General features: G+C 37.3%; 1 protein-coding gene across 1 annotated transcript in view; it reads left to right on the plus strand.

The window, feature by feature from the left end:
• The first annotated feature begins 851 nt into the window (after window positions 1–851).
• LOC149569118 (aspartate--tRNA ligase 2, cytoplasmic-like) overlaps window positions 852–16,840 on the plus strand; it is a 36,928-nt gene continuing 20,939 nt past the window's right edge. The window contains exons 1-6 of the mRNA XM_089821903.1: window positions 852–1,663; window positions 7,067–7,177; window positions 7,703–7,816; window positions 14,372–14,662; window positions 14,795–14,905; window positions 15,146–15,199. Of these exons, the coding sequence (XP_089678029.1) occupies window positions 1,115–1,663; window positions 7,067–7,177; window positions 7,703–7,816; window positions 14,372–14,662; window positions 14,795–14,905; window positions 15,146–15,199 (1,230 nt within the window). The 5' untranslated portion in view covers window positions 852–1,114. The remainder of the gene's footprint in view (window positions 1,664–7,066; window positions 7,178–7,702; window positions 7,817–14,371; window positions 14,663–14,794; window positions 14,906–15,145; window positions 15,200–16,840) is intronic.

The raw sequence follows: 16,840 nt of genomic DNA on the forward strand, positions 1-16,840 counted from the left end.
ATAGGAGGAAGGTGACGACAATCAAATCTTTTGCTCCCGTTGATAACAATGTCTGTCCTCAGGTGGGTCATCAACTTTCAGTGAAGAAGGGTTGTAGAATGGACAAGGCTCATGGTGCATCTTCCTTGGTTGAGAGTGAGGCTTTAACATGAGTGGATGTATCATTGTTGGATGATCGTGCACTAGAGTTTGGTGATTCTACAAGGAGTGGTATGCTTGTTGCGACATTGGGCGATAAAATCTCTAACTTCTCTCACGTTGAAGCAACAAATTAGGTCAAGTAATATGTGGAATGGGTGGGTTCTATGTTTAGTTACCAATGGTCTTGTTTGGTTATTGTAGCTTGACAAAATTTTGGTCTGGGTGGGTCATGAGCTTGATGTAATTTCAATATTGTGTCATTGTCCTAATTTCTTGGCAGTCAGGGTTACTAGTTTCCTGATTAGATTTGCTCTATCCTTTAATAACAAAATAACCGAATGCAATCTTTTTTTGAAATCAATATAATTTTTTTTATTATCGATAAAAAATAAACTTTTAAAAATAAATATTTTTAATTTATTGTCTAAATAGTGTTTAGATTGGAAAAATATTTATTTAAAAAAAAAAATGCCTTACACAAATTAAGTCTATTTATCTCAAAATAGATCATAGCTTCTTATAACCTTGTACTCATTCTATAATGTGAAAATAAAGGTGGAGAGAAAAGAGAGAAAATAAAAGAGTGAAAAAACAGTGACTCACCTTAATTGTAAAACGGCAATTATGTCCGTCCGGCCCCGTCGAAGAATTACGGCATATGTTGTGCGGCTCGGATTATTATGAAAACCGAGACAAGGTAAACAACTGGTACACCAATACCGAGTGCTTGCCCAAGGGGCCGCCTCATCTTTCTTTCTTCCCCATATTTTTTTCTACGATACGAAAGTGCTTGCAAAGTTATTCGATTGCATTGTTCACCCATGTGACAGATAGTCAGAAAAGCCTGCATTCGGTTAAATTTTTAGGGTTGAATGCGTTGCTTTCATTTGTTTCAAGACCAGGGTTTAGCAGCGGTTTAACATCATAATTTTACGGCAATTGGCGTCGGAGATCCCAGAAAAAGAGCAGCGATATGGATACTCCTCAAAATGCAGAGTCTAGCGCCGTAGAATCCACCAAAAATGGCGTCGAAAACATCAACATTGGCTCCGAAGGGTCGAAAGATGGCGCTAAGCAAGAGAAGGAAAGTGCCTCTGCCAAACAGAACAAAAAGGCTGAAAGATTAGAGAAGCGACGATTGGCGGCGGCGGCCGCTGCCACTGCCGTAGAAGAATCCGACCCGTTGGCTGGAAACTACGGCGATTTGCCCTTTGAGGCCGTTCAATCTAAAGAAATTAGTGGCCGGATTTGGACGAAGGTAGGGTCTCTAACTGAAGAATATAAGGAAAAGGAGGTTTTGGTCAGAGGCCGTGCCCATACCATTAGAGGAGTAAGTAATAAGATGGCGTTTTTGTTGGTGAGAGAAGCAGGATTTACCGTACAGTGCGTCGTGGCAGTAGCTCCTGAGGTTGTTAGTAAAGGAATGGTTAAATTTGCGACGACAATTAGCAAAGAATCTATTATTGAAGTACAAGGGACTGTAACAGTGCCCGATAAACCTATCAAAGGGGCGTCTCAGCAGGTTTACTTTTAATTCTGTTCTTTCAGTATTTCGTTTGTATTACTTGTACTGTATAAATCTGACGACTTTTTCTTATTGATTAGGGATTGGGGTAATATTTAGGACATTCTATTAAACATCATTGAGTTCAAATTACTTAGCCATTTCAATTGGCGTAGCTTACTCATGTCCAAGAATTTTCGTATCATACTTTACATGTGCTATTGATTTCAGATCTTTCGTTAGTTCCTCCCCATATTTTGCTTTCTTTTCTGTCTCGCACTCCACTCACTCTCCAGAGAGCATCTGATCTTTATATTTTGTATTTTCTTGCTGATCCAAGTTTTGTTTTGCCATTTGCAGATTGGGATTCGTGGACTATTTAGCCCTAGGGTCCTTATCGCATTCTGAATTTTTGAGAATTTTAAATAAGCATTAAATTAAAATACTGGAAGAAATTTCAGCAGTTAGGATTATTCTTCATGACATTTAAGTAAGAATTATTCCATTAACCTTCCATGATTTGTGAGCGTTGCATCCCAAAAATGAACTGGACATATATTACTGCGAATCTCTATGTCACATAACAAAATTGCAAAAGCTGCGACAGTTTCATATTAATCTGACATTTGAATATAACTCAGTAGTATATCCTTAAACGATTGTGGGTTTATGAAGTCTCATTTCACCTTGAATGATATGAAGAAATTCGGCACATAAGGCCATTTTTAGTTTTGTCTATTTTAGATAACATTTTAACTTTTCAAGTCCCTGACATTCAAACTGGCCTTAAAAGATTTCTGGATTTTGTCATACACTAGTAGCTAGTTCTAAATAAATAAATATTAGCCTGTGAATTAGCAAAAAGGTGATTTGGGTTTAGATGTGAGGTGCCCCCTCCCTACCGACCAATGCACCCATCCCTTAGGATATCGATGGTTTGCAGTCAGAATTATAAAAATGCGTGGGGGGTTGGGGGGCGAGTCAGGGAGCTTGTGGCTCCACCCATCAAGAAATTTTTAACAAGGTCACACAGGGTGGCTTTCTAATTGATTGGACCACCAGTATGGTTATACCTCTTCACAAGAGTGGGGACATTAACAATCCCTCCAATTATTGTACCATAACGATGAATCCACTTCTAGGTAAACTCTATGGGACTATGTTAGAGTGTAGAATCAGTGATTGGGTAGAAAAAGAGGATAAAAGTGCAAAGGGACATGCAAGTTTCAGACCAAAATACTCCACCATTGATCATTGCATCACTTTAAGATATCTCATTGAAAGTGTATGGGAGAAACAGGGAGAGGGCTTTTTGCTGTTTTGTCGATTTTAAGAAAGCTTTTGACGCTGCTCCTAGGGATAACCTATGACATAGATTGGAAGAGTTGGAAGTTCCAAAAGAGTCCAAGGTGGTTGTTTATAAGATGTATGAATGGATTAGAGTCAAAATCAGAATTAGGGAGGGCACGTCTAAATATTTTGGGAGCGACATTCAAGTCAAACAAGGGCACCCTTTATCCCGTACTTTGTTTGGTCTTTACATTTATAAGTTGGAAGAGTGGCTAAACAAGATCAATGGGGAAGGCATATAGTTGGTAGGTAATGTTGTAAGGTTGCTTCTATATGCGGATGAGTTTATCCGTATCGCTAAGTCCACTCAAGGTTTGAGAGAGCATTTGGGAAATTTGGAGATCTTTTGCTTGGAGGTAGCAATGCAAGTCAATACCTCTAAGACTAAAGTCATGATCTTTTCTTTGAAAAAGCAAGAGCAATTGCATACCTTAATATTTGAGGGAAGCGCTTCAAATATCTAGGAACTGACTTCCATTATAGATTAAGTTGGGAGGCATGCAAATCAAAAAGAATAGAGGGGGGATGGAAGACCTCTTACCTTCTCCAAAATAGATCAAGGAAAGCAGAGTTGTGGGATTGGAAGACTACAAAGACTGTTTGTGGCCTTTTGGTGATCTCGGTTATTCTTTACGAGTGCAAGGTTTGGGGAGTAACATGTTAAATCACAAATGGCGACAAACAAAAAGAATACAAAAGCATCTCATTACCATTAACATCAAGGTCAAGTCTATGGTTCCTTACAAGATCCTCTTAGGAGAGGCGAGCATGATTCCGGTTGAAGCCTTGGCAGTATTCGCGTGCTAAGTTATATAAAAAAAGTGGGAATTATAGATAAACATTGCTGGCCAAGGATGGTGGTCAATGAGGAGTTGGAACAGAGGAAAAAAAACATGGTAGAAACAAAAGAGCAAGTGGTCGAACTAGTGGAACATTAATCTCATAGAGTTCCCAAACACCAACATAGAGATAAAAGAGTGGGTGTTAGAGAAATTCAGGGCTGCCATGTGGACATATCAGATAGGTTGAAAAAAAGCCTTTTATGTCAAAGAATTTAATCCCACATGGTATCATGGTGATAGAGTATTTAAGATCCGCAATTAAAGAAAAGGCCAAAATTCTAATTGCTCAATTGAGGATCAGCTCTCATAACTTGTGTTGTGAAATTGGTAGATGAAAGGTTACAAAAAGAGGAGTGGGTGGAAAGAATCTTTACTTTTTGCAGCAAAGGGGTGGTGGTAATAGAGTGGCATTTTATCAAAGAATGTAGCCTATGAAGATATTTGTAGCCAATACAAGGACAACTTACAAGAGAACAACATGAAGGAGCATTTTGATGAGACAAGAATACAAAAGACAGGCGACTAACGTTACTAATGCAAATCCACAACAAAAGGGGTAACTTGGAGAAATTATAGAAGACAGATTAACTTGTTTATCTTTTGGTCCCTTAGGTTGCTTTTATTAAAGGGGAAACATTGGCATGGACTTTGAATAAATTCTTTAATCACAAGAATAAGAATTGGGAATAGGCATATGTTATTTTGGATTTGTTATTCATGCATTTGTGATTTTGGATTTATTATTCCACACTCTGTTTGGTGCTACCAAAACTGAAATTAGAATTGGGTTGAATTTAAGAAATAAAAAACAATCAAGAAATAAAAAATAAGGTTTCCATGGTTATCTCTATCCTCCTAAACAAATATTAATATATTATCTATAAACTGGGATTACACATTCTACAGGGTTCCAACTTAAATAAGAATACAATGTTTTCGCAAAACACAGCCAAAAGTTGATTGAACAAAGGTGTTAGAGCGATCCTAAGGTAGCCACAGGAAAGAATTAAATATTAGTGCTAGCAACACTCATAATTTGCCATATGGAATAAAAGGTTATTCACCCAACATTTGAAAATTTAGGACTCCTAATCTGTTCATGCTAGAGAGGGAAACAAATACAACTCCAATGTTTTCCCCAAGCTTAGCATACAAGTTTAGATAGAGTCTCTGAAGAACTTCACGATGACAAATCTCTAGTAAAGAATGACAAAATGCTTTCAAGCAGATGAAAAACGATGAGAATGAAATACAATGATAATGATCCAATTTCGAGTGCAAATATTTACAAGGACCTGAAAATTTCATCAAATCTAATTAAGTAAAAACTAGAATAGGAATTGCTATTCCAATTTGTCTTATTTAGGTGGAATAGCAAATGCTTGTTTTGACCTAAAATCGGAATATGTATTCCTATTTTGAATTCCGATTTGGCGCACCTAAATGAAGGATTAGAAATTTTAGGAATTTGATGATGCCTATTCCAGTCTAATTCCCGTTGCCAAATGGGCACTAAATTAACTTGCAAAATATTAAGTTCTTTTAAATAATTTAAAATATCTCGTGTAAAGGGCTGGCAATGAGGTGGTCGATGTGTTGTCAAAATGTACAGTGGAATTAATGGAAGGAGCATCAAAGGAAGTGTGGGAGGTTTGAATTTCAACAGGCAAGATTGTTGTACACCACCATCAGGTAGCTAACATAATTGTCGAGCATATTCCTGAGTCGATGGGATGGGGGTTGGTATGGGATTTATTTGAGAACATCTAGTCTCTCTACCATGTTGTAAATGAGGAGGGCAAGCCCTGTGAAGAGGAGGTGGTAGTCATTGTTTGGGATTGAAGTGTTGTGTGTGGTTTCCAATGGAGGCTAGTTTACTCTCATTTCTATCAAGTAGCAGCTCACATTTCTTGGGCATATCTCAGTGAAGTGTTTGGAAGGAGACTTCAAGATTAATTAACTGGTATTCCTCTAGATAACTGACATTTAATGGGAGAGGAATTTATGCGAATTGAACTTTGATACCGTGTTAATGTGGATATCGTTTCCATGTTTCTCGCATGGGCATTAGAATTGGGAACAAAAGAACATGTCAAATGGGATATAAAAAATTGTGTGGAAGAGTAGTTGTTTGTGTTGAAATAGTTGATGGCTATGACCATCCTAGGTAATGGACTCATTGCTGGATATGGGGAATGGCAGTTCTGAAGGCTCTTTATGGCCATTCATAATTTGGAGTGCAAAGACTAGCAAGGAGGACAAAAGCCCAAATAGATTGGAGGCATTGCTAGACTAAATGAATGAGAGGCTACAGAAAAGGAAGCAGAGAAGTAGAAGGGCCCGACGTCCAAACCTTAGGACTACTTTATAAACCAACCCATGAAATCTTCAAGGGAAAAGGGAAAAGGAAAAACAAGGAAAAAGGAACGTGTCTAGGGAAGTTTTCTGTGTTTTTCTGTTTTAATACTGATCATATATTGCCTGTCTGGTAGTGCTTCTCGGTTTTGTATTGAATGTTTAATCATTTGTTGGCATTTTGTGCCCTTGTAAAGAAAAATGTTCATTGCTCAGCGAGCTTTTATATTTTGAATTAGGGTGAGTTTATAGTTGATAGAATAATTAATATTCTAATAGTTATTAGATTATAATTATTTCAGACGGGATATGCTTTCTACAGCACATAATATATACAGTTTTATAACCTTATTGTAGAATACTATATAATTGCTATAAGAGTGTGATCCATAATAACATTATGATCTACAAAATCAATTTTCTTCCTTTTATTTTGGATTACTTTCCAATCACCTTTTGTGGCTCCAAACCCCTGAACCTCATCCTATTTCTCTGTGGAATCTCTCCTAGCACTCGGAGACAAAACTCTTGAACTCCTCCTGCTCAACACTCCCCTTGCTTGGTGTCAAAGCAGCCTTAGCACTATCATGCCCTATGGGGGGAGGATACACCTAATTCCTTGATGTTGTCTAGGATTACTTAAGGATTTACTCCATATTTAATATCGTAGGGGCTTCAAGGTCGGTCTTTCCTTCTAGATCCAGTTGTTTCTTTTCTACCAAATAATCGTACGGGGATACATCTTTCCACCAAGTGGCCTTGCTGTGATTTCTTGTTTTAATTTTAGGTTTATACTCATTTTGTCATCTCACCATTTAAACAATATGCAGTAATGTTTTTTGCTTTTCTTATGGATGCAAATTTATGAATGCAGGTGGAAATAAAAGTACAGAAAGTGTATTGTATTAGCAAATCGGTTCCAACTTTGCCCATAAATCTTGAAGATGCAGCTCGGAGTGAGAAAGAGTTTGAGAGAGCAAAGCAGGTCTGATTGTTGTTTTTACTGTAAAGTCATTTGCACATTTTCAATATCTCTATCTATTTATTAATTTCCAGTGAGATGTTGGTCAAAGCATAATATAAATTTTCAGTTGTTTGAAGCCAGGAGCAGCACTCTAAACTGTAATATGCTTTATTAAGAGATTAATTGTTGAATGGTTGTTTATGCCTGGGTCAAATGATGACTTGTGAAAACTAAATGGAGTCATGTATTCAGTTTCATTTACTTATTAAGTACCATCTCTATGTATGTTTTAATAATCTATAATAAATTTATGTCGATGTTAGCAACCTGACTTTTGACTTGAGCTTCTTTCTATCTCAAGTCACAAAGATCATAACAAGCTTCATTTTCTGATTTTAGTTTGAGCATCATCAGTAAGAGACTTTTGTCAGCTCTATCACAATGTTTGTTTCTTTGCACCATGATACTTGATTTACATATTAGTGCCTAAATCCTTTATTCGGTTGTTAAGAGTGATTTAATCTCTTATTTTGGTTGTAAATGCAGACTGGGGAGCAGCTTGTGAGTGTGGGCCAGGACACCAGGCTAAACTACAGGGTTCTTGATTTGCGCACACCTGCTAATCAGGGAATATTTCGTCTCCAGTCACACGTGTCAATGGTAAAGATATTTGATGTACAATTCTTAATTTTTTTCCGACTCTATTGCATTCATAGGTCTTATTAACCAGAAGTCTCTATAGGTTTCTCATCAACTAAGGATTCTAAATTATTACCTTTTTCCTAGCTGTTTCCTGATTATTTGATTAGACTTGTATGCAAATATGCAGATTATTCTCTCAAAGCATTTCATAAGGCCTCATAAAAAATTTCAGTTTTTCATAAGCTGACCTGTTTGCCAACATTTATATATGCTGTCAAGTTTTATCGTATTGTGCATGTCTTTTTTGAGAAGATATAGTCCCTTTCTCAAGTTTGGCACTGTGCATATACTATGGAGTTGATTGCTCGCAGTGCATTTCCAATTCCTGATCAAAATTTAGGATGGGATAGCTCTACTCCTTAGATGCCATAATTCTAAAAAACTCAACCAAGATTAAAAAATTGTCAAAAATATTGCAAGGGTGCATTTCCGTACATGTAGGTGAAGCTCAAATGTGAATTTGGACTAAATATCGTTAATATCAAACTCAGTCCATCTTGGCATGTTCATTGTATAGAGCTTTTGCCTATCTTGTTTTGAAATGTTTTGTATATGGCAGTTTGACAATAATTAATGTTCTATTGGGACATGAAACTCATGTAATATTTATCGCAGAATGCTAATTGTATCTGTTATCAACAAGTCGTGGGTTCTGGTTTACGGTGTGACTATTTGTAGCTTGTTCTACATTTGCACCCATTTCTTTATTAGTTTTGACCTTTACATCTATTAATTTATAGGTCTTACATTTTGAAGTTTTTATTCCCCATTTTTTTTATCGGTAATAGAGAAGAATTTTATTAACAAATCATGGAAATGTACACTCAGTAATTGCATCAAAATCCTGGCCAAAAAAAGCCATTGGAACCAGCCACCCTAACACCACCTAACCACCACCCTTGTGCCACTAAAACCCCCTCCCACTACCAAAAGGTAAACAAAGCATCAAGCTCCTGCAAGCAACACATACATCATATCTACCTCCACCATCGACTGCATAGCCCACTTGACCACCTCCACACTTTCGGCCAATTCCAGAACCCATGCCAAAACCATGGAAATCACATCCATATTTGACCTGTACCTATATTTGGCATCAACAAACTCCCCTCCAAGAAATTCCATCACCACATCCACAAATCCTCTGTCCCTAAAATTGAACATCCACTTCAACTGTTGGACCAAAACTGGTCCAGAAAAGGCAGCTTGCTGCCTACAAGACAGCAATGTAAGTGTTGCTTTCATCGCTACCACTGTAACTAGTAACAAACAAACACCCATTCTTATAGCGACCCTCATAGACTCCCATTCCAAAAAAATTTCCTTGAAACAATCATGAATGACAATGCCCGCCAACCTTACGCAGATGAAGTCATACCTCAGGTTGTAGATTTTGAAAATCCTCCATCTGTACCCCCTTTCGTTATGAACGATGGCTGTCCATTTATGTAAGGTCCCCCGCCACCTCATTCCCTGCCTGCTGTACAATGGTGACTTGGAACCCTTTAAATTTGGCTAATTCCGTTGTATAGACCACACATACTGTAAAGAACCTGTGCTGGCTTTTAACTGACAAAGCTGAAAAAATGTGAACAAGTTGGGATATTGTGCTTCTATATCGTTTTTCTCTTTGTGTTTTACAGTTTTTGAGATGTGTAATTTTGGTCACTCAGAATACTAAAATAACAATGACTTAGAATGCAATATTTTGTGCAAGAAGTGGACTTACAATGCTGAATGAATAACAGTATGTTGTTGATTATCAGCCTATTCAACTACAGTTTGCAAACACAACTTAATTGAGATGTGATACCAGAATAGCTACAAATAACAGAGAGTAATTTCCACCATCTTTTATTGCCGTTGCAGTATGTTGTTGATTATCAGCCTATTCAACTACTGTTTACAAACACAACTTAATTAAAATGTGATACCAGAATAGCTACAAATAACAGAGAGTAATTTCCACCATCTTTTATTGCCCTTGCACAATAAGTATTTGCAGAATCAATTATCCATAATAACAGTGAACCTGAATAAATGCTGCGAGTAAATGTACCACATCAAACTGGTAACTGAATGGCGGAAGAACTGGCATCCCAATCAGAGGAGATGAACGGCCTAACTTGCAGATATACTAGTGCCCAATGCAGTGAAATTTGTCCTTAATCAAAGGAATCATTTCCTGACTTACAGCTCCACACTCCACGATTGCTTGGCGTTAGAGACATGAAGAATGGGCCCAACAGAGATGCCCAGATGTGACACTGAAATCCACACAGCAGGCGCACCAATCACAGATGCCAGGTGCCCAAAATATCTGGCCAGAAGCCCACTGTGAGAGAGAGTATCAGCAGCAAGGATTAATGCCAATATTGGCATTGAGTTTGCAGCAGACATAAGCTTCTAATGATGCCAAAAGAAAAGACTGCCAGCAGGGTAAATTAGACCCTCAATTGTCCTCTAAATATCAGAAGAAAAATCAATACCTCAGTCATAAAAGTATGATGTTTATATTCAGAATGATTAAGCACCAATGATGCTGATAAATCTATGCCAACCAGAGAGAACTTGGCGTCCAAAAACTGATTACCAAACACCAAGAAATCAGATGCAAAATGTGGACTTAGGGATTACCCAATTCTTCAGTAGCAATTCATCTTCTCAGTAACAGAGATCACAGTAGAGAAAACACCACAATTCAGTTTGCAAACCAGATCAAATTCATTATACTAAAGCAATGAATTACATTAGCAAGACTCAAGCAAACCCTCTCAAGAGATTTTAAAAAGCAAATGACAATTGGATGATCTATTTGCTTCATGAAGCCATCTTTTTATAATCCCACTTGGCTTCACCAATACACCTTTCATTAAAGTTGCTTCATCAACACACCATTAATTAGAAGCTTCCATCTAATTCTTATAAATAAATAACTTTTCTAGTACATGGCTTCATGAAGACGTTTTTCACTTAAGAGGCTTCATCTTCACAATTCCATATTATAACATAAGTAACGTAAAGTGCTTTAATAATAATGAAACCTCATAAATAACTTAATAAATATGAGGTCCAACAATAAAATGCATCAACCAAATGCAAATGGCAACTAATTGCCAATGCCACCATTGCATTGCCAAATATAGTAATAATAGACTTACCATAAATAGAAAGTATACCTCAAGACTCTCAAAACTCACTATGAGCTTGCAAGGGTCGCCATGATGAACTAACATGGACAATTGTAGGAACTTGCTCAAAATGGGGACTACTGATTACACATACTTCTGAAGGAGCTATGCTTGAACATTAGCAATCTTGATAGCATTTATAATGATGAGAGAATCACCCTCTGTAATGTCCCCTTCTCCGTGCTAGGCCTTATTGGCGCCTTGTTGGTTTATCTTTCCATCGAATAGACTAACGACATTAATCTTGAGGATGCCAGCTAGTCACAGGAGCTAATTTGGTTTCGTTGGGGAAATATTTAAGTTGAGGAGCTTTTCTATAGTTAAGTCACTTTATTTTTATAAAACTACTTTATGACTTAAAGTCATTTTATAACAAAAGTAACTTAAGTGACTAAAGGACGGAAATGACTTTTATCCCACATTGCCTAGCTGTTTGTACTTCCCCTCATATTGAGGTTATAAAAGCAACGAGCTTCCTTGGGATTGAGACCATGAAATATACCAATATACTGAAAGATAATCTTGGTTGCTTAAATGCGATTAGTTTTCTTAAAGACGAAACCCCTTAAGAAGAATTGAGAGACTGGACGTAGCCCCAACATCTCACCTTACTATAGTTAGTCCCGAAATTAGTGGCAGAATACATGAATCATTCTTAAGGACACGATAGATAGGGTAGGTAGTACAGTTAACCGAAGGGAAGGTTCTGCGGATATGAAGTTCATGAGCATTGAGCACGAGAATCAGCGGATTGGGTGACAACTTTAAGACGTCAACCTGGAGAACAATAGGTCGTAAGCACACAAGACTTAGGTCATATGCCAATTTTATCTGAAGTTTGAAGTATTGCTTCCATTTGGATTCGATAGAATAGAGGACTGGCCCTCCGTCTAGACTCCACTTGAACAACAGGGACACCCATGTTGGGGTTGGCAATTACAACCCGTGGCCCTTACCTAGCGGCAGAGAACTCCACTGTAGTCCCAACATTGATGTGGTTGCAGGATAGGGTATGTATGAGTAACACGTTCGGGTGGTGATAGAGTGCAGGTTACTAGAACCAAGGCGGAGAGCATTTTGAGAACCGCAGGATAGGCTACGGATTGGAGAAAATAGGAGCAGACGTGGATATCTCCCCTACGGTGGCACACTCCTATCATTGAAAACGGGATTTGGTACACCAATTTTCAGGTCTCTTCTATCACGTCCTTTCTTGCATGTAAGACGTCTTTTTAAGGGAGTTATGAGTTGCTTCATTTAATTCTGTTGCTGAATGAATAACACATTTCCAGTTTGTTACTTCATTTCAATTAGAAATTTGTGTTACCAGTTGTAATAGAATTTAAATATCAATGCAAGGATAATGTTCTTCTTGGGTCAAAAACTTTCTTTGGAGACAATGGATCAATTTATTTGAGCAGTCACACATCAGACTTTGATAACAGTCCCAGTAAGGATATTACACCCTCCAGTTGTATTCTGGACACCTCCTAATGAAGGGCACTCCCCTTATCAACACAAACACACAAAACAAATAGAGGATTATCAACTTGCAAGAACAAAAAATGGGCTCTTTATTTTCTCCAAAAGTATGAAACTACAAATTTTCAAAAATACAACATGCAAAGCTGCAGGGGCGTTTTCCTTATAATATCTTGTTAGCTAGAGCCACCACCAACAACTCAAAAATGGCCTAGACAACCCTACGGGCCTCTTTTACATAAGCAATTTTCCACTGCCCAAGAAGGTTCTAGAATTTTAGCCCAAGAATTGAGGCCAACCAACCCCAAATTATTATTATTTTCATATTACATTAGAGTTAGCCCAAACAATTTCATTTTTATATTTTAGGTAGTACAACTTCCAAAGACCATAATGTTGTTATGTAGAGCCTAATTAGAGGTTAATTTTTCCCACTTCATTCTACGTGGTTTCCCCCTTGATTTTTCTACAAGGGTTTTGGGGGTAATGCCCCCATGCTTGGGGTCAAGGAGCAATGCCCCTTGTGGGTTCCTAGGGCAGCCCCCAAGGCAGGGTCAAGGGCAGTGCCCATGGCACATCCCTTGTAGCGATACAGGGTGGGGTTGAGGGGTAGTGCCCCTAAAGCCATACATGAATTTTCTATTGTAAAAGGTGTGGAGAGTTAATTTTTCTATTGGATGGAATATTCTAGCCCTAATTTTTGTAAGCGGCATAAATATTGTATAAAATGGCTTAGGGTTAGGATTTTATGATGTATGATGATTTGGTACCTTCTTGCAGTAGTATTGAGTTGCAAGGGATTGCAAATTGTAATCAGGTTGAAATCATTGGATAACATGAATATTGGACTTGTTGTTTGGTGGACATAGCCCAGTGATTGAGTGAACCATGTTAAATCTTTGTGTCTTGTGTTTTCTTTTGTGTGCATTATTCATTTATGATATTGGTTATATTTGCATGTAATTGTTATTTCTTTCTCTCTAATCTCAACACAACTCATCAACAGTTGCCCTGGTTGACTATGATTACCCCTTTTTGGAAACAACACCTTCAGATCTACAACGCTTGACTTGCGTAAGCTCTTGTCAGCTGGGGTTGGACCCCGTTCAAAGCCTTTGAGGTCTTCAAAACTAATTTTGAAGTTTTTGTACCAAAATTTCTCAATTACTTCACAAATACACTGGTAGGCTGATATATCTAAAATGAACCTCCGTAGATGAAATCAGAACGTTCTGAGCTCGATCAACCAACTTATTAAAAATAGCAAGCTTCCAAAAATAACAACTTTGCATTGAAATAACCATTACAATCCCTATCTACAATGCCAATACTAAAGGGCTTAGGATTACCTTTTGAGGCTACATTAAAATTTATTTTATCCATCCCTCCATAGGACTAGACCACCTTACCTCCTTTGAAGCCTTGGATGCTGGATTCACCCAGCCCTGCTTTTTTAACAGGACTTGATTTCCCAATTTTGAAACTTATTTTTAGTGGACAATAACAATAATTCGTAGTCTTGACATATTTTTGATGTTTAACAAATTCAGATACAGATAGATAGTAAATATGTTTCAATGTGTTGCATTTTCAATGTATTGCATTTCTCCTGTCTCTCTCCCCTATTTAAATGGGGAAATGCTCTAACGTCCAGCGAAGAATTTCCCTGGGGGGGGATGGGGGAGGGGGGAAATTTATAAGATGAAAATGGAAACAGTTAGAAATGTCTACATAGTGTATTTTTGTGTTAATTTTTGGTTTCTGTGACTGATTTGTTCTATAGATTAAACCAGCTTACATCTTATTTCTGAAAACTACCATGTTTCTTTGCATGGTGCAGCTTTTCCGTCAGGTTTTGATATCTGAAGGATTTATTGAAATACATACGCCAAAGTTAATAGCAGGGGCTAGTGAAGGTGGTTCTGCTGTCTTTAAATTGGATTACAAAGGTCAATCGGCATGTTTAGCACAATCACCACAGCTACACAAACAGATGGCTATATGTGCAGATTTTGGTCGTGTATTTGAAATTGGTCCTGTCTTCAGGGCTGAAGATTCCTTTACCCACAGACATCTATGTGAATTTACAGGCCTTGATCTTGAGATGGAGATCAAGGAGCATTATTTTGAGGTGTTGTAACTTGTTTGATATGAACAACCATTTGCATGCATTCTACTGTTTTGATATGCAAAAAAAAATGTCTCTTTGACATTAGTGGACATTATTGTTGAGCTATTTGTTTCTATCTTTGATGGACTGCAGGTATTGGACATTATTGATAAGCTATTTGTTTCTATCTTTGATGGACTAAATGAGAAATGCAAGAAGGAACTTGATGCTATCGATCAACAGTATCCCTTTGAACCTCTTAAGGTAGGATTTCCTTCTTTGACAAATTTCAAATCCGACTTTATTGTTTCTGTGAAAATAAAGATACAGTCTACAACACCAAATAGTCTGGGTCAGCTAATGGTCATATTAGTTGGGCGTAGATTCTATTTGACAGAACTGGTTTGTTATATTATAAAAAGAACTTTGATGAATATAATTTCATTTCAATTTTGTCAGTTTTAGGAAAAATGTCACTAACTGATGCTTACATTTGTCTTACAGTACTTGAAGAAAACATTGCACCTTACATTTGCAGAAGGTGTACAAATTCTCAAGGTATTCAACTTATTTGTCATTAGTTTTATCGTAGAGAAATTGTTTCCAATTCAATCTTACTCGAAACAAAATCTGAAAGATGCTTTTTATGCCATAGCACATGGTTTTCTGTTTTATTGAAGATCTGTTATGAGTTTTAGAATATACATATATAAATTGCATTATTTTCTGTTTTATTTCCAAAGCTACGTATGGGCCATACTCAGATAGAATGGACACTTTACTGATTACTAGGCTTCTCTGTCCCTTTGTGTAGATTTGTTAACTTCCACTATTTAGATGGATATGAGCAGCATATCCTATTTCTGGTGTTCGGTGTTCTCACTATGGTTAGCTGTCCATTGCATTTCTTTGGCACAAATTCTTAATAAATAGGCAAGGATGGCTTGGATCTTTTCCATATTGCAGCAGGTCAATTGCTTTAAACTAGTTAGTTACTTGGAGGGTCAAGTATCTGAATTATGTGTAAAGGATGACAATTGCTGGGACTGTACCCTCACTTGTTCATGACATTTTTGTTGTTAACTTTAGTGTATTCCACAAATATAGTTAATTGATAATCAAATTAACGTTCATTAACCATTCAGGCAATTAGAGTGGACACCAAAACTTTGGAAGTGTAATAATTGAACACAGAAGTATTTTGATATGTGATCTTTGAACACAGAAAAATCTTAGGAAGAAACCTTTCATTTAATTCCGAATCCATAGAACAAAAGCTACAAGTACACCTGACTAGATTTCTGAACTCTTTAACAACCACTTTTGCTGCTTTGCAAGCTGCATTTACTACCAAGGGTTCCCTCTAATGTACCATGATTTACTGTCCCCACATGTTCTCCAAAAGTGGTTGGTCTTAAGCCCACAGATGAGTTTCGTATGATCCAAATGCAGTCTGTCAAACCATGGTACATGTACAACTTGTATTCATTATATGCCTTAATTTTGGTATGCAGCCTATGTAATTTTAATTTCTAACACTTTTTGATTTGTTTGTGTTAATTGGAAGAGATGTGAAGTTTTTTAATAAAATGGGAGAAGGGTGTCTGCCTTTTTTTGCTTGTGGCCGCCTAGTAATTTGGCTGGAGTAAGGATGCCATCCTTGTCTGCATCAGAATTTTATCTTCTTAACTGGGAGAGAGAATTGCTTACTTTTTCGCCTCCAAGTCTTAGCCAAGGGTACGTGTGTCTCTGCTGTCCTTTTACACTCACAGTCTCTTTGATGCAACTTTTGGCACTATTTGGTTTTAAGATCTGAATGACTGTAGGTTGCTGCAAGATAGGTTTAAGAACAAGCAAGCAAACAAGATGTATAATGATTAGGACCACCATGGAAAATTGCTCTTTTACACCACAGAGATGTAAGATCTGTTCAAAAACACAAGAAAGGTAACTCTGCAGTTTGGATGGATATAAAAAATAACATTTTAAATTATTAGAAAAATTGGAGCTGATAATGATATGCAAAACCTGGCTGCAAACAATGTTACATCCATCAAGGTAAGAACGTAAAACCTAGAAAGCAAAGTGGGTAATGCCAGCCCGAATCACCACAGTAAGTGCAGGAACAATTTCAACCAAATTCATGTCCTGGCCAAACCTACAAGCAAATCAAACCCATTTGTTATTTATGAATTGTAA

Source organism: Cupressus sempervirens, chromosome 3, assembly GCF_028749045.1.
Source record: "Cupressus sempervirens isolate cs-2001-9-10 chromosome 3, ASM2874904v1, whole genome shotgun sequence".
Taxonomy (NCBI): Eukaryota; Viridiplantae; Streptophyta; class Pinopsida; order Cupressales; family Cupressaceae; genus Cupressus; species Cupressus sempervirens.